The sequence below is a fragment of the Salmo trutta genome, chromosome 37, assembly GCF_901001165.1.
Source record: "Salmo trutta chromosome 37, fSalTru1.1, whole genome shotgun sequence".
NCBI lineage: Eukaryota > Metazoa > Chordata > Actinopteri > Salmoniformes > Salmonidae > Salmo > Salmo trutta.
Window position 1 is genome coordinate 33,811,413 of NC_042993.1, and position 18,754 is coordinate 33,830,166.

Below are 18,754 nucleotides of genomic sequence, written 5' to 3' on the forward strand. Positions count from 1 at the left end.
GATCGATTTGGCAACCTATGAAATAAAGCTCAGTTTACATATCCTGAGCTATTAAAATCCCAATAGCCCCTTCGTGTGAGTCCTCGGAGAGTTTAGGTTGTATTGTTGTCCACTTCCCTTTTTCAGAGGCTCAACTGTACCCATATAGTGGGCTATGGGGGAGGCTACAATTCAATGTACGTTTCCTGACAACTTGATATAAAATGAGTGCTTGCAACCCATGTTATATTCTTATTTAGTGAAACATAGTGTCAAATAGTGATAACAGGAAACACATGATTCAGGGCAGAATGCACCCTTTCCCTTCAGAGAGCCGAAACTCCCCTTTTCTCTTTCCATCTGCACACCCCTCCCTTTCCATTGGAGAGCCCTCCCTCTCACACTCTTGCACCTCTCTTTGTCAAGTATCAAGTTTAAACAGGCAAACTTTGGAAGTCCCCACCCCTACCAAACACTCATACACGCATGCACATGCTTGTACAATATCAGTCAAGATCTACATGAAGGAGTACGGCAGCATAACAACTTAAGAACTCTATGGGATGGACATTCTTCCACAGGTACTTTCACTGAGGATTTGAGGAGCAAGCACACACACTGAACCAAACACACTTTCGCAGCAGGGGATCAACAATGTGAGGGTGTTTCCTGGCTGCTGACACTACGGACAGACTGTTCTATGTGGGAGCTGTGAGGAGTGCTGAGAAGTGCCTCAGGCACTATTTCTCCTCAGAGGGAGCGTCGAGGAACCAGCTCCAGCTTGTCAAAACACTATCTGCCTCTGGCTTTCTGAGGGGAATCCCTCTCTCCATATCTCCCTCCATCTGCCCTATCCCTCTCTACAGTCCTCAGCAGCTGCTATGGACCTGACTCTGTGGCAGTACCAGTTCAGGATCATCATGTTAGGGGACTCGACAGTGGGCAAGTCGTCCCTGCTGAAGCGTTACACAGAGGAGATGTTTCTGGACTGCATCAACCAGACAGTAGGGGTGGACTTCTACGTGCACTTCCTGGAAGTGGAGCCAGGCGTTAGGGTCAAACTGCAGTTCTGGGACACAGCAGGCCAGGAGAGGTTCAGGTAAAGAACAGTACTGTGATGTATTACCACAACAACACATTCAGCCTACAACATCACAACATTCTGTAATGTTAGCTATTAATTTACTAATCCACCACCCTGATACGTTTATGACTTGAGGGACCTGCTTTCTACTCCATGGCATAAATCATGTAAATTCATGATTACCATACACCCAAGCCACTGCCTGTTCACCCCGCTATCATCCAGAAGGTGAGGTCAGTACAGGTGCATCAAAGCTGGGACCATCAGACTGAAAAACAGCCATCACTAGCACATTGGAGGCTGCTGCCTATAGGCATAGACTAGGAATCCCTGCCCACTTTAAGGAATTAAACACTAGTCACTTTAACAATGTTTACATATCTGGCATTACTCATCTCATATGTATATACTGTATTCTATACTATTCTACGGTATCTTAGTCACTTAATGTTTACATATCTGGCATTACTCATCTCATATGTATATACTATTTTTCTATACTATTCTACTGTATCTTAGTCCGTTCCGCTCTGACATCGCTCGTCCATATATGTATATAGTCTTAATTCATTCCTACTTAGATTTGTGTTTTGGGTATATGTTGTGTAATTTGTTAAATATCACTTGTTAGATATTACTGCACTGTCGGAGCTAGAAGCACAAGCATTTCGCTACACCTGCAATAACATCTGCTAATCACGTGTATGTGACCAATACAATTTGATTTGATTTTAATGCTATGATGTGCACAAACTGGGTATTTTACAGAGGCTCAGGGTGATAGGATTGTTCCCATAAAAGGACAACTAGTGAGAACTAACCATATTGACAACAGGAAATACAAGACTTGCCTTGATATGGGGCAGAATGCACCCTTTCCCTTCAGAGAGCTGCAACTTCCCCTCTCTATTTCCCTTCTCTGCACACAACTACAGTGTTCATGCAAATGCAATACCCTGATAAAGTACCTGCTCTTTGATTTGGGTATTTTCCACAATAGGAGTATTCATCAGTCTTTGCCTAAAGGAAAAACCAACAAATACAATATAACCTATATGGGAGTAAGGTGCATCAGACCCGCCCTCCTTACAGAATGTAATGAACACCGGGTAGACACCCGTCTGCAGATACCGTAGATATGTAGGTAGGTTACTGTATTCAATGTGAATAAAATACTCACATCTACTCTATTTCGTATTTCTAACTTTAATGCTATGAACATTCCAGCCCGGGTTGGGTCAATTCCAATTTAATTTGAAATGTTTAATTCAATTTGAGTCTTCACATTATGGCATTGGAATTTAATTGGAATTAGAATTCAGTTGGAATTGTACATTGGAATTTAATAGTCTCTGAATTCAAAAGCTGACCTGGAAATTTAATTGAATGACATTTACAGGGAGAGTGAATTGAATTAGTCTGGTTTATCATTATCTGTCTCCCTCTCTACCCCATGAGTTGATATTCAGTGTTGGGGAGTAATTTCACTACATATAGTTCAATTTCACTACATTTTGCTGTATCTTGGTGGCAGTTGAACTACATTAAAATCTTGGTAGTGTTTTCAATAGTTAACTTTTTTGTTGTTGCCATTTTAGAGGTGTAGCTATCTACACAATACTTTTTGGCAAAAATAAATATGGGTGAAGTAGGTAAGAATTGTCTTTCTTTTTTGGCATCAGACCTGCCTAATTGTCACTTGAAACAGTTTTTGTGTTTAATAGGCCAAGTTACACATTCTGTTAAAAGCCCAATGCAGATGTTTTTCTATCAATATCAAATCAAATGTTATTTGTCACATACACATGGTTAGCAGATGTTAATGCGAGTGTAGCGAAACGCTTGTGCTTCTAGTTCCGACAATGCAGTAATATCCAACGAGTAATCTAACCTAACAATTTCACAACAATGACCTTATACACACAAGTGTAAAGGAATGAATAAGAATATGTACATAAAAAAATATATGAATGAGTGATGATATAGAATAGCATAGGCGATATGCAGTGGATGGTATAGAGTACAGTATATACATATGAGATGAGTAATGTAGGATATGTAAACATATAAAAGTGGCATTGTTTAAAGTGGCTAGTGATACATTACATCAAGATGGCAAGATGCAGTAGATGGTATAGAGTACAGTATATACATATGAGATGAGTAATGTAGGGTATGTAAACAGTATATGAAGTGGCATTGTTTAAAGTGGCTAGTGATACATTTATTACATCAATTGTTCCATTATTAAAGTGGCTGGAATTGAGTCAGTATGTTGGCAGCAGCCACTCAATGTTAGTGATAGCTGTTTAACAGTCTGATGGCCTAGAGATAGAAGCTGTTTTTAAGTCTCTCGGTCCCTGCTTTGATGCACCTGTACTGACCTCGCCTTCTGGATGATAGCGGGGTGAACAGGCAGTGGCTCGGGTGGTTGTTGTCCTTGATGATCTTTTTAACCTTCCTGTGACATCGGGTGGTGTAGGTGTCCTGGAGGGCAGGTAGTTTGCCCCCTGTGATGCGTTGTGCAGACCTCACTACCCTCTGGAGAGCCTTACGGTTATGGGCGGAGCAGTTGCCATACCAGGCGGTGATACAGCCCGACAGGATGCTCTCGATTGTGCATCTGTAAAGTGTTTTTGGTGACAAGACGATTTTCTTCAGCCTCCTGAGGTTGAAGAGGCGCTGCTGCGCCTTCTTCACCACGCTGTCTGTTTGGTTGGACCATTTCAGTTTGTCTGTGATGTGTACGCCGAGGAACTTAAAACTTTCTACTCTCTCCACTACTGTCCCATCGATGTGGATAGGGGGGTGCTCCCTCTGCTGTTTCCTGAAGTCCATGATCCTTTCCTTTGTTTTGTTGACATTGAGTGTGAGGTTATTTTCCTGACACCACACTCCGAGGGCCCTCACCTCCTCCCTGTAGGCCGTTTCGTTGTTGTTGGTAATCAAGCCTACCACTGTAGTGTCGTCTGCAAACTTGATGATTGAGTTGGAGGTATGCATGGCCACGCAGTCGTGGGTGAACAGGGAGTACAGGAGAGGGCTGAGAACGCACCCTTGTGGGGCCCCAGTGTTGAGGATCAGCGGGGTGGAGATGTTGTTACCTACCCTCACCACCTGGGGGTGGCCCGTCAGGAAGTCCAGGACCCAGTTGCACAGGGCGGGGTCGAGACCCAGGGTCTCGAGCTTGATGACGAGTTTGGAGGGTACTATGGTGTTAAATGCTGAGCTGTAGTCATTGAACAGCATTCTCACATAGGTATTCCTCTTGTCCAGATGGGTTAGGGCAGTGTGTAGTGCGATTGCGATTGCATTGTCTGTGAACCTATTGGGGCGGTAAGCAAATTGGAGTGGGTCTAGGGTGTCAGGTAGGGTGGAGGAGATATGGTCCTTGACTAGTCTCTCAAAGCACTTCATGATGACGGAAGTGAGTGCTATGGGGCGGTAGACATTTTGCTCAGTTACCTTAGCTTTCTTGGGAACAGTAACAATGGTGGCCCTCTTGAAGCATGTGGGGACAGCAGACTGGGATAGGGATTGATTGAATATGTCCATAAACACACCAGCCAGCTGGTCTGCGCATGCTCTGAGGACGCGGCCGGGAATGCCGTCTGGGCCTGCAGCCTTGCGAGGGTTGACATGTTTTGCTCACGTCGGCTGCAGTGAAGGAGAGCCCGCAGGTTTTGGTAGTGGGCCGTGTCAGTGGCACTGTATTGTCCTTTGCGAGCAAAGATGTTGTTTATTCTGTCTGGGAGCATAACATCCTGGTCCACGACAGGGCTGGTTTTCCTTTTATAGTCCGTGATTGACTGTAGACCCTGCCACATACCTCTCATGTCTGAGCCGTTGAATTGCGACTCTACTTTGTCTCTATATTGACGCTTAGCTTGTTTGATTGCCTTGCGGAGGGAATAGCTACACTGTTTGTATTCTGTCATGTTTCCGTTCACCTTGCCCTGATTAAAAGCAGTGGTTCGCGCTTTCAGTTTTGCGCGAATGCTGCCATCAATCCACGGTTTCTGGTTTGGGAATGTTTTAATAGACGCTGTGGGTACGACATCGCCGATGCACTTGCTAATAAACCCGCTCACCGACTCAGCGTATTTGTCAATGTTGTTGTTCGCCACAATGCGGAACATATCCCAGTCCACGTGATCGAAGCAATCTTGAAGCGTGGAATCCGATTGGTCGGACCAGCGTTGAACAGACCTGAGCCCTGGAGCTTCCTGTTTTAGTTTCTGTCTATAGGCTGGAAGCAACAAAATGGAGTCGTGGTCAGCTTTTCCGAAAGGAGGGCGGGGGAGGGCCTTATATACGTCACAGAAGTTAGAATAACAATGATCTAGGGTTTTGCCAGCCCTGGTAGCGCAATCGATATGCTGATAGAATTTAGGGAGCCTTGTTTTCAGATTAGCCTTGTTAAAATCCCCAGCTACAATAAATGCAGCCTCAGGATATGTGGTTTCCAGTTTACATAGAGTCAAATGAAGTTCGTTCAGGGCCATCGATGTGTCTGCTTGGGGGGGATATATGCGGCTGTGATTATAATCGAAGAGAATTCTCTAGGTAGATAATGCGGTCGGCATTTGATTGTGAGGAATTCTAAGTCCTGTGTGGCTCAGTTGGTAGTGCAAGGTGTTTGCAACGCCAGGGTTGTGGGTTCGATTCCCACGGGGGGCCAGTACGGAGAAAAACATTTATGAAATGTATGCATTCACTACTGTAAGTCGCTCTGGATAAGAGCGTCTGCTAAATGACTAAAATGTAAATGTCAGTCAGGTGAACAGAAGGACTTGAGTTCCTGTATGTTGTTATGATCACACCACGTCTCGTTAATCATAAGGCATACACCCCCGCCCTTCTTCTTACCAGAAGGATTCTTGTTTTTGTCGGCGCGATGCGTGAAGAAACCAGCTGGCTGTACCGACTCCGATAGCGTGTCTCGAGTGAGCCATGTTTCCGTGAAGCAGAGAACGTTACAGTCTCTGATGTCTCTCTGGAAGGCTACCCTTGCACGGATTTAGGCTACCTTGTTGTCAAGAGACTGGATGTGCCCGTCTACAGAGCCTGACCAGAAGACCGCTCCGTCTGCCCCTTCTACGGCGTCGTTGTTTTGGGTCGCCGGCTGGGATCCGATCCATTGTCCTGGGTGGTGGGCAAAACAGAGGATCCGCTTCGGGAAAGTCGTATTCCTGGTCGTAATGTTGGTGAGTTGACGTTGCTCTTATATCCAATAGTTCCTCCCGACTGTATGTAATAAAACCTAAGATTACCTGGGGTAACAATGTAAGAAATAACACATTAAAAAACAAAATACTGCATAGTTATTTTGGAACGCGAAGTGAGGCGGCCATCTCTGTCGGCGCTGGAAGTCAATATCAAATACTTTCTGCGTAACAATTAAGTATCTTACTGTAATAGACTTTCATTAAAATGGGCAAAAATAGCTTTTTAGCAAAAAACTGAAAACTAGCTGTTATTGGCTATTAACCAATTTACTGCATGGTGATGTCACCATTGAAAGCCAAAACCCCCGCTCATGCAAACCTGATGATTAGAAGGTCCTGTGTAGATTGTATTTTCAACCAGCAACTATCAGGAAATAACACTGATCTACTTTTACAGTGTGAAAAAAGCTGAAAAAAATGGATTTTGGGACTGGGACTCCAGGGATGTGATAATTTATCACAAAGTAGTTTGGATGTAGTGAATTACTTTTTCAAAGTAACTTTAGTCAAGTGAATTATATTAGCTTTAGTGAAGCTTCATTTCTTCCAGTGTGAAGTAATTGGTAGCTTGGTAAACTATATTTTCAGAGTAGCTTCCCCAACACTGTTGATATTATTCAGTGACAAAAGGGGAGCTGAAGAGTTAATTTATTTCCATTTGCAATAGTGAGAGAAACAATCTGCTTAATCCTCTCTGTGGGGGGGATGTACAACGGTAGACCCCTTAAGGCATGACATTTGAATATTTCAAAGGAAACTTTGAATAGGTCAGTAGCCTCCAGAGCAATATGAGAAGAATGCAATTGCTGAATTTATGTAGATATTCTGAACTGTGTTTTGCTAACTTTCAAATGTAGTAACAGGTCCATGTAGAATAAACAACCCTTTACATAATACCATAGGATCAGTGTTCTGCTAATATAACAATGTGCACCTTTCATTATTCATTGTCATTCCTAACCGATACAGATACTGTGCCTATCAACATTTTGTCTGGTGGTAATGGGGCTACCTTGGTAAACATGTCAGAGTGGTCATACCTTCCTATATGGTGTACTGTATACACCAGGAGTTACCAGATCCTGGTGCAGAATACACTGGGCTTCTCCCTCCCCATATTGACTGATACCATTCATTTCAATAATAAAAAAAGACAATACAAGTAAAAGTTGTCTTGTAAAATGTTCATGCTGTGTCAGGTCTCTCTCCATTCAGAGACATCAGTATCAAGCCTGTCTGTCATTCTGGACTTCATCACATCATATTGCAAGTATCCATGAGCTGGCTCCATACATGTTTCTGTGAACACATACACACATAGTCACCAATGGAAGTTAGGATAGGTAATAGGTAACAAACAGGTACTACAGTGTATTCTGAAAGTATTCAGACCTCTTGACTTTTTCCACATTTTGTTACGCCTTATTCTAAAATGGACTAAATACATGTTTTTCTTCATCAATCTGCACACAATACTCTATAATGACAAAGCGAAAACATGTTTTTTGAATTACCTTATTTAAATAAGTATTCAGACCCTTTGCTATGAGACTCGAAATTGAGCTCAGGTGCATCCTGTTTCCATTGATCAGGCCAAACTGAGTAATCGAGGGAGAAGGGCCTTGGTCAGGGAGGTGACCATCTAAATCATCTTGGCTCCTGGACTCTGTCCTCGCATTTCAAGGCTAAGTTGAAACAATGACTTATCAATGACCCAAGACCAGCTCAGGTAATCCCTACCATTGTGACAATGAGTCGTCATAATGCTGCATCAAATATACATTATCCTAGGGGCGTTGGCAGACACAATGTCAGTAACTTAATGTATGTCCCCCTAATTGCCCTGAATACCTCTATTGATCCTACAGCTATTGTATGCAGTAATCATGAGCCTATGAACCAGAGTTACACTGTTAACACTGAGGCGGTGTGCCCTAGTAGGAAGACCACTTTGTGCAGCTCACCCTGCGCTATCAGCTCCAATATAAGTAACATGAGCAAGTCTACTTCTGATAAGCTTCCCAGTAAAGCATTAAAAATAATCAAGCAACCCAGAAAAGTGCTTAAATAGGCCATATTAACATATGCAGCCTAAGAAACAAGGTCAATGAAGTCAATAACTTGCTTGTAACAGATGACATTCATATTATATCTCTGAAACTCACTTCGATAATGCCTTTGATGATACAGTGGTAGCAATACATGGTTATAACATTTACCGAACAGACAGAAATGCCAACGGGGGCGGTGTTGCGGTCTATATAAAGCACCACATTCCTGTAAAGCTTAGAGACGATCTAATGTTAAATACTGATGAAGTAATATGGCTACAGGTTCATCTGCCTCACCTAAAGCCCATTCTTGTGGGAAGCTGCTATAGACCAACAAGTGCTAAAAGTCAGTATCTAGATAATATGCTTGATAATGTATGTGATATTAACAGAAAAGTATATTTTCTGGGTTTAAATATTTAAGATTTAAATATTGACTGGCTCTCAACAGCTGCCCACTGAAGAAAAAGCTTCAAACTGTAACTAATGCCTGCAACCTGGTTCAGGTTGTTAGTCAACCTACCAGGGTATTTACAAACAGCACAGGAATGAAATCATCAACATGTATTGATCACATCTTTACTAATGCTGCAGAAATTAGTATCCAAATCCATAGGATGTAGTGATCATAATATAATAGCCATATCTAGGAAAACCAAAAGTTCCAAAGTCTGGGCCTAATATAGTGTAAAAGAGGTCATACAAGAAGTTTTATAATGATTCATATGTTGATGATGTAAAGAATATTTGCTGGTCTGTGGTTTGTATTGAGGAGCAACCAGAAGCCGCACTTGACACATTTATGAAATTGCTTATTCCGGTTACTAATAAGCATGCACCCATTAAGGAAATTACTGTACAAACAGTTAAATCCCTGTGGATTGATGAGGAATTAAAAAATTGTATGGTTGAGAGGGATGAGGCAAAAGGTATGGCAAATATAAGTCGCTCTGGATAAGAGCGTCTGCTAAATTACTTAAATGTAATATCTGGACGCCCAACTGATTGGCAAACGTATTGCAAATTAAGAAATCATGTGACTAAGCTAAATAAAACAAAAATAAACTATACTATGGAACAAAGATAAACTATATAAAGAATGATAGTAAAAAAACTTTGGAGCACCTTAAAACCTGTTGAGGACAGATGTTCCGCTAGTGGAACGCCTCACCAATATCCAATGGTAGAGCGTGGCGCGAAATACAAAAAACCTTAAAAATGCTTTAACTTCAATTTCTCAAACATATGACTATTTTACAACATTTGAAAGATAAGACTCTCGTTAATCCAGCCACATTGTCCGATTTCAAAAAGGCTTTACAGCGAAAGCAAAACATTAGATTATGTTAGGAGAGTACCCAGCCGAAAATAATCACACAGCCATTTTCAAAGCAAGCATATATGTCACAAAAACCCAAACCACAGCTAAATGCAGCACTAACCTTTGATGATCTTCATCAGATGACACTCCTAGGACATTATGTTATACAATACATGCATGTTTTGTTCAATCAAGTTCATATTTATATCAAAAACAGCTTTTTACATTAGCATGTGATGTTCAGAACTAGCATTCCCACCGCAAACTTCCGGTGAATTTACTAAATTACTCATCATAAACGTTGACAAAATACATAACAATTATTTTAAGAATTATAGATACAGAACTCCTTTATGCAATCGCTGTGTCAGATTTTAAAATAGCTCTTCGGCGAAAGCACATTTTGCAATATTCTGAGTACATAGCTCAGCCATCACAGGCTAGCTATTCAGACACCCGCCAACTTCGGGGCTCACTAAACTCAGAATTACTATTAGAAAAATTGTATTACCTTTGCTGTTCTTCGTCAGAATGCACTCCCAGGACTGCTACTTCAACAACAAATGTTGTTTTTGTTCCAAATAATCCATAGTTATGTCCAAATATCCCCGTTTTGTTCGTGCGTTCAGGTCACTATCCAAAGGGTAACGCGCAAGCTCATTTCGAGACAAAAAAATGAAAAATGTTCCATTACCGTACTTAGAAGCATGTCAAACGCTGTTTCAAATCAATTTTTATGCTATTTTTCTCGTAAAATAGCGATAAAATTCCAACCGGACAATGTTGTATTCATTCAAAGAGGAAAAGAAAAAATGGCGAGGTCTCATGAACGCGCATCTCCAATCTCTCTCTGTCACCAGGCAGTCCACTGACAAACTGTGCTCCTGTTATCTGCCCAGAGACAGGAGACACGTCAATCCGGTTTCTGAAGGCTTTAGAGAGCCAATGGAAGCCTTAGAAAGTGTCACGTAACAGCTCAGATACTGTAATTTTGATAGAGATGCAACATATGTACTACAAATTGTCAGACAGGCCACTTCCTGCTTGGAATCTTCTCAGGTCTTTGCCTGCCATATGAGTTCTGTTATACTCACAGACACCATTCAAACAGTTTTAGAAACTTTAGAGTGTTTTCTATCCAAATCTACTAATTATATGCATATTCTCATTTCTGGGCAAGAGTGGTAACCAGATTAAATCGGGTACGTTTTTTTCACCCGGCCGTGAAAATACTGCCCCCTATCCACAACAGGTTTTAAATGAAATCTTTGGGAAAAACGCCAAAAAAGCCAACTCAACCATTATTCAGTGAATCAGATGGCTCATTTATTACAAAACCCACTGATATTGCCAACTACTTTAATTACTTTTTCATTGGCAAGATAAGCAAACTTAGGGATGACATGTCAGCAACAAACACTGACACTACACATCCAAGTATATCTGACCAAATTATGAAAGAGAAGAATTGTACTTTTGAATTCTGTAAAGTCAGTGTGAAAGAGGTGAAAAAATGATTGTTGTCTATCAACAATGACAAGCCACTGGGGTCTGATAATCTGGATGGAAAATGACTGAGGATAATAGTGGACGATATTGCCACTCCTATTTGCCACATCTTAAATTTATGCCTACTAGAAAGTGTGCTCCCTCAGGCCTGGAGGGAAGCTAAAGTCATTCCGCTACCCAAGAATAGTAAAGCCCCCTTTACTGGCTCAAATAGCCGACCAATCAGCCTGTTCCAACCCTTGTGTTCGACCAGATACAATGCTATTTCACAGTAAACAAATTGATAACAGACTTTCAGCACGCATATAGGGAAGGACATTCAACAAGCACAGCACTTACACAAATCACTGATGATTGGCTGAGATAAATGTATGATAAAATTATTGTGGGGGCTGTCTTGTTAGACTTCAGTGCAACTTTTTACATTATCGATCATAGTCTACTGCTGGAAAAACGTATGTGTTATGGCTTTACACCCCATGTTTTAATGTGGATAAAGAATTACTTGTCTAACAGAACATGGAGGGTGTTCTTTAATGGAAGCCACTCAAACATAATCCAGGTAGAATCAGGAATTCCCAGGGTAGCTGTTTAGGCCCCTTGCTTTTTTCAATCTTTACTAAAGACATGTCACTGGCTTTGACTAAGGCCAGTGTGTCTATGTATGGGGATGACTCAACACTATACACGTCAGCTACTACAGCGACTGAAAGGATTGCAACACTTAACAAAGAGCGGCAGTTAGTTTCGGAATGGGTAGCAAGGAATAAGTTATCCATAAATATTTCCTAAACTGAAAGTATTGTATTTGGGACAATTCATTCACTAAACCCTAAACCTCAACTACACCTCGTAATGAATAATGTGGAAATTGACCAAGTTTAGGTGACTAAACTGCTTTGAGTAACTCTGGATTGTAATCTGTCATGGTCAAAACATATTGATACAACAGTAGCTAAAATGGGGAGAAGTTTGTCCATAATAAAGCGCTGCTTTGCATTCTTAACAACACTATCAACAAAGCAGGTCCTACTGGTTTTGTCGCACCTAGACTACTGTTCAGTAGTGTGGTCAGGTACCACAAAGAGGAACTTGGGAAAATTGCAGTTGGTTCAGAACAGGGCTGGCCCTTAAAAGTACACGGAGAGCTAACATTAATGACATGCATGTCAATCTCTCATGGCTCAAAGTGGAAGAGCGATTCACTTCATCATTACTTATTTTTGTAAGAGGTGTTGACAAGCTGAATGTACCGAGCTGTCTAAAATACTAGCACACAGCTCAGACACTCATGCATACCATGCCACCAGAGGTCTCTTCACAGTCCCCAAGCCCAGAGCAGACTATGGGAGGCACACAGCACTACATAGAACCATGACTACATGGAACTCTATTCCACATCAGGTAACTGATCCAGGCTGTATCACAACCCGGGTGTGATTGGGAGTCCCATATGGCGGCGCACATAGCCCATAGGGCGGCCCAGCGTCGCCCGGGAGTGTATGCCGTCATTGTAAATAAGAATTTGTTCTTAACTGACTTGCCTAGTAAAATAAAGGTAAAATATATTTTTTTTATATAACTGATGCAAGCAGTAGAATCAGATTTAAAAAAAAACAGGTAAAACTACACCTTATGGAACAGCGGGGACTGTGAAGCAACACAAACATAAGCACAGACACATGCATACATACATGATAACATACGCACAAAACACACATGTTCACATGGATTTTGCGTTGTAGATATGTGGTCTTGGAGTATGGGCCTGAGGGCACACAGTGTGTTGGGAATTCTGTAATGAATATATTGTAATGTTTTTAAAATTGTGTAACTGCCTTAATTTTGCCGGACCCCAGGAAGAGTAGCTTCTGCCTTGGCAGCACCTAATGGGGTTCCATAATAAATACAAATATAAAACCTGATTACTGCATTCACCTTTCTATTTCACTTCAGATATCTGGCTAGCGATTATAGTGCTAATGCTAGCAATGACAGTGATCATGATTATCAAAATATACATAACCAGCAGTCTATGGTCTAGCTACCAGTATACTCACCACCTATTCAGCATGATAGGGTCCTTCGGCAGGGCATGCTGGCACTTCGGCAGGGCATGCATAGTTGGTCAATCCATATAGGGCTTTTCGGTCTCAAACGACTGTTATCCTTTGAACACGTTGAGGGTGATGAAACAACAGAGCCCTATTCAATAAGGGGGTTCATTTATCTGGCCCGGATTACCCTGGTAGGAGGAGTTTGAACAGGGTGAAAAGTGATTGTCATTTTGGAACTGTGCTGCCTCCTGGGTGTGAGAGCCAGGTGCCCCGCTCTGGTAAATGGTGAAGTCGGCTCAAAACAAAAGTGAAGTAATCAAGCACGTTGAGTGATTAAGTAGGATTCTCTGTTTTCACAAGCAAAAGTGATTGCTTTTTATAAAGATGCTGGTAACACTTGACACCCAGCATCATAACATGTTATGACACAGTCATAACCATGACATAATATGTCATAACAGCTCACATAACTTGTTATAACCGGTCATAATATGGTCATAACACTGTCATGACACATGCATTTAGATCTGTTGTGACATACAAATATTGTGTTATTTTATGGCTGGTTTTGACACCTACATAAGAGTGTTAAAACCCACAAAACCTACCAACACACAACAAAACATTCCATTACAACATAAACAAGTAGGCTATGTTATTTAACATTTTCTGAAATTGACCATATTAAATTATCATTGTAATTGTGCACACATTGATGTCAGATATGTACCTACCCCAATGCTTGTTTTCTGATTACTGGGGTGAATGCAGGAGCAGATTTCAGGAGCAGGGTAAGACACCCTCTTTTTGACTGATGACTAACATAAGGGTATGTACGTGATAGGGCTGTCTGGCTTATATGATTATGATGGTCATAATGCTTCTTGACAGTGTCATAAAGTGTATTTTCTTTGTCCAAGTAAAGTGACCCAGGATGGTCATAATGCTTCTTGACAGTGTCATAAAGTGTATTTTCTTAGTCCAAGTAAAGTGACACAGTATAGTCATAATGCTTCTTGACAGTGCCATAAAGTGTATTTTCTTAGTCCAATTGAAGTGACACAGGATGGTCATAATGTTTTATGATGTGTGAAAGTGTATTTTCTACAAGTTATTTAAAATATGATGGGACAAAAACATGACTGTAAAGAATTCATTACAATAACAACAAAGGACTTAATAAGAAACGCAAGGAAACTTCTTGGTAGGGAATTTGAATAAATGTAGGTTTCATAACCAGCCATAAAATAACTTAATATATGTCACAACTGGTGTAAATATATGGGTCATGACAGTGTTATGACAAGTAATGTCATCTGTTTTGACATATGATATGGTTATGACCATGTCATAACATGTTATGGAGCCGGGTTTCATGTAAAGTGTTACCAAAATGCTTTATCTGCCTTCCCAATGAAAAATAGTTTGAAAATTCAAATCTTTATTTCATGGAAAAGAGATGTTGTATCTTTCCGGACGATGCACCTAGCTGCCTTGTTGACAACATGACCGAGCAGTGCAGATTACTGTTTTGAGAAGGGCGCTCCTCCCTCCCCGCTTTTGCCCAATGACATGACGGGCCATTGCCCTATTCAACCAGAAAACATTAATGGAAGCTTCTCTAATGCAAATTTGGTTGAGTGTGGTGTACTGCAGGGCAGCCGGCTTAGACCATTATTGTTTTCTGTGTTTACTAATAACCTTCCACTGACCTTGAATAATATCCTCCTAGAGTCTGTTGACGCACCGGTGCGTCAATCTAAGTAACATAATAAAAAAAATCCCATCAAAATCCTTCACTTTAACCTAGAGGTATCTGTTTTTTGCATGGGCTGCGACTCGATCCACCGCATCCGCCTATGACGGCCTTCCGCGTCAGCGGATCTACAGCAGTGTTTGTCAGATCATGAGATATCCCGAAAATCGGTCTTCTCACGAAAGAGTCTGTGGCATCCAAAACTAATTTGACCATGCTATGGAAAGATGAGACTCTCACAAACCCAATGGTTGTCTCCGTTTTGTACTACAACCTCATTGAGTGTAACAGGACTCATTTGAAGGTAACCGGTACTGGTTTAAATGTGTGAATGTAAGTATGGAGGTAGTTTAGACTCAACACTATACCCGTCGGCAGCAACAGTAAATTAAATAACTGACACCCTTAACATAGAGCTGCAGTCCATTTTAGAATGGGTAACTAGCAATAGGCTGATGTAAAATATCTCAAAAACTAAAAGCATAATTTTTGGGACAAAACATTCGCTCAACCCTAAACCTCATCTGGATCTATTGTTGACTAATGCGGCTATTGAGCAAGTTGAAGAGACTAAACCGGTGGCTGTCACCCTAGATAGCAAGTTATCGTGGTCAAAACATATGAACTCAATGGTTACTAAAATGGGATGAGGTCTGTCCGTAAGGCATTGCTCTGCTTTCTTGATATCTCAGTCAACCAGACTCAGGCTCTAGTTTTGTTGCACCTGGTCTACTGTCCAATTGTGTGGTCAGGTGCAGCAAAGAAAGACATAGGCAAGTTGCAGTTGGTCCAAACCAGAGCAGCACGTATTTCTCATGCATGTCATTGTGGTCCTGTATGGCTCAGTTGGTGGAGTATGGCTCTTGCACCGCCAGCGTTGTGGGTTCGATTTCCGGGGCAACCCATACGGAAAATGTATGCACGCATGACTGTAATTTGAGTCTGCTAAATGGCATATGTGTTAGTATATATTATATACACTAGATGACCAGAAGTATGTGGACACCTGCTTGTGGAACATTTCATTCCAAAATCATGGGTATTAATATGGAGTTGGTCCCCCCTTTGCTGCTATTTCATTTACATTTTAGTCATTTAGCAGACGCTCTTATCCAGAGCGACTTACAGTAGTGAATGCATACATTTCATACATTTTTTTCCGTACTGGTCCCCCGTGCTATAATAGCCTCCTCTTTTCTGGGAAGTTTTTCCACTAGATGTTGGAATATTGCTGCGGGGACTTGCTTCCATTCAGCCACTAGTGCATTAGTGAGGTCAGGCACTAATGTTGGGTGATTAGGCCTGGCTCGCAGTCGGCGTTCCAATTCATCCCAAAGGTGTTCGATGGAGTTGAGGTCAGGGCTCTGTGCAGGCCCGTCAAGTTCTTCCACACCAATCTCGAAAAAACATTTCTGTATGGACTTTGCTTTGTGCACGGGGGCATTGTCATGCTGAAACAGGAAACGGCCTTCCCCAAACTGTTGCCATAAAGTTGGAAGCACAGAATCGTCTAGAATGTCATTGTATGCTGTAGTGTTAAGATTTCCCTTCCCTGGAACTAAGGAGCCTAGCCCGAACCATGAAAAACAGCCCAGACCATTATTCCTTCTCCACCAAACTTTACAGTTGGCACTATGCATTGGGGCAGGTAGCGTTCTCCTGGCATCTGCCAAACCCAGAAATGTCAGTCGGATTGCCAGATGGTGAAGCATGATTCATCTCTCCAGAGAACGCATTTCCACGCTCCAGAGTCCAATGGCGGCAAGCTTTACACCACTCCAGCCGACGCTTGGCATTGTGCATGGTGATCTTAGGCTTGTGTGCGGCTGTTCGGCCATAGAAACCCATTTCATGAAGCTCCTGGCGAAAAGTTACTGTGCTGATGTTGCTTCCAGAGGTAGTTTGGAACTCAGCAGGGAGTGTTGCATCCGAGGACAGCAGTTTTTTACGCGCTATGCACTTCAGCACTTGGCAGTCCCGTTCTGTGAGCTACCACTTTGCGGCCGAGCCGTTGTTAAATAATAAAGTGGTGATCCTAACTGACCTACGACAGGGAATTTTTACTAGGATTACATGTCAGGAATTGTGAAAAACTGAGTTTAAATGTAGTTGGCTAAGGTGTATGTAAACTTCTGACTTCAACTGTATATATATTTGTAATAAATGACAATTACAACAATACTGAATAAAAAATGAACATTTATTTTAACTTAATATAATACATGAATAAAATCTATTTTGTCTCAAATAAATAATGAAACATGTTCAATTTGGTTGAAATAATGCAAAAACACAGTGTTGGAGAAGAAAGTAAAAGTGCAATATGTGCCATGTAAAAAAGCTAACGTTTAAGTTCCTTGCTCAGAACATGAAAACATATGAAAGCTGGTGGTTCCTTTTAACATGAGTCTTCAATATTCCCAGTTAAGAAGTTTTAGGTTGTAGTTATTATAGCACTCATAGGACTATTTCTCTCCATACCATTTGTATTTCATATACCTTTGCCTATTGGATGTTCTTATAGGCACTTTAGTATTTAGTCTACAATTGTAAGATATCCAGACACAATGAGTCTGACTACCTCTACTGAAACACTACTAGGGGTCGTTCAAAGAGGATGCCTATTCTGGTGAAACCTCCCTTCAATGAACACCACATCCTCTTTTGCAGATGCAATAGACAAGAGTTCCTCCATACATAGTCAACATTAGCCTAATTTAGGTTAACATTTACCAATGTGTATGAGTTCATAGTAATTATCACAACATATCTGCTGATCATTGATTCACATCCATAAATTGATAACATATTCTTTTTTACAATTTTACACAATTCCTTTCACTTTTTGATATGTTTTTCTTTTCTCTCAGGTCAGTGACTCGGTCCTACTTCCGTAACTCAGTGGGGGGCCTGCTGGTGTTTGACCTGACTAACCGTGCCTCCTTTGAGCATGTGCAGGAGTGGCACGCAGAGGTGTGTGAACATGTGCAGCCCCACACGGTGCTGTTTGTACTTGTGGGCCACAAGAATGACCGGGTGGCCCAGGGAGAGCGGGTGGTGGGCCATAACGAGGCCGAGAAACTGGCAGGCCAGCTGGGGATGCCCTACATCGAGGCGTCGGCTAAGACTGGTCAGTGTGTGACGGAGGCTTTTGAGCTGCTGACCCGTCGGGTGTACCAGGGCCTGCTGAGTGGGGAGGTGCAGCTACAAGAGGGCTGGGACGGGGTGAAGTGCTTGGCTCCACGTGCAGCCTTAGGACAGCTACAGAATCCCAAGATCAATATACCCAACAACAGAAGGTGCTGTTCCTGAGTTGGGTCTTTGGACTTGTGATATGGACTTGTGCTGTATTGTCATGTATGCCATGTCACAATGCCTTTCTTGAAAAACTGACTGCCATCTTGGATAAAAGATCATAAAATAATCTTGACTTGAGGCTCCACCGGATGAGAATACGTTTTACAAGATGGCCATTACCTATTGCGACAATTTGTCATGACATGGAAATAGACATAACACATGTAAAATACTTGCAAGTGTGTGTACAGGGACTTTTCTGAAGGAGGTCATTAGTTTGTCCTCCAGAATCAAGAAACTCTATCCCAGTGGTATTACAGTTACAGAAATCTAGTCAAATCTCTTTACCCTGAATAGTGATATACTGATGTAATCCATTTATGTAGAAAGTGAACTCCGAAAATCTCAAGGTTCCAACAAATGAGTAAGAACATGACTTAACATTGAAATAAACACACAAATCAAATGCCAA

At 41.6% G+C, this 18,754-nt stretch overlaps 1 protein-coding gene across 1 annotated transcript; it reads left to right on the top strand.

Annotated features, from left to right (window-relative positions):
* The first annotated feature begins 348 nt into the window (after positions 1 to 348).
* Positions 349 to 18,754, top strand: LOC115177442 (ras-related protein Rab-39B). Its single transcript, XM_029738212.1, has 2 exons — positions 349 to 1,078; positions 17,856 to 18,754. The coding sequence occupies exons 1-2, from the start codon at positions 861 to 863 to the stop codon at positions 18,295 to 18,297; spliced, it is 660 nt and encodes a 219-aa protein (XP_029594072.1). The 5' UTR covers positions 349 to 860; the 3' UTR covers positions 18,298 to 18,754.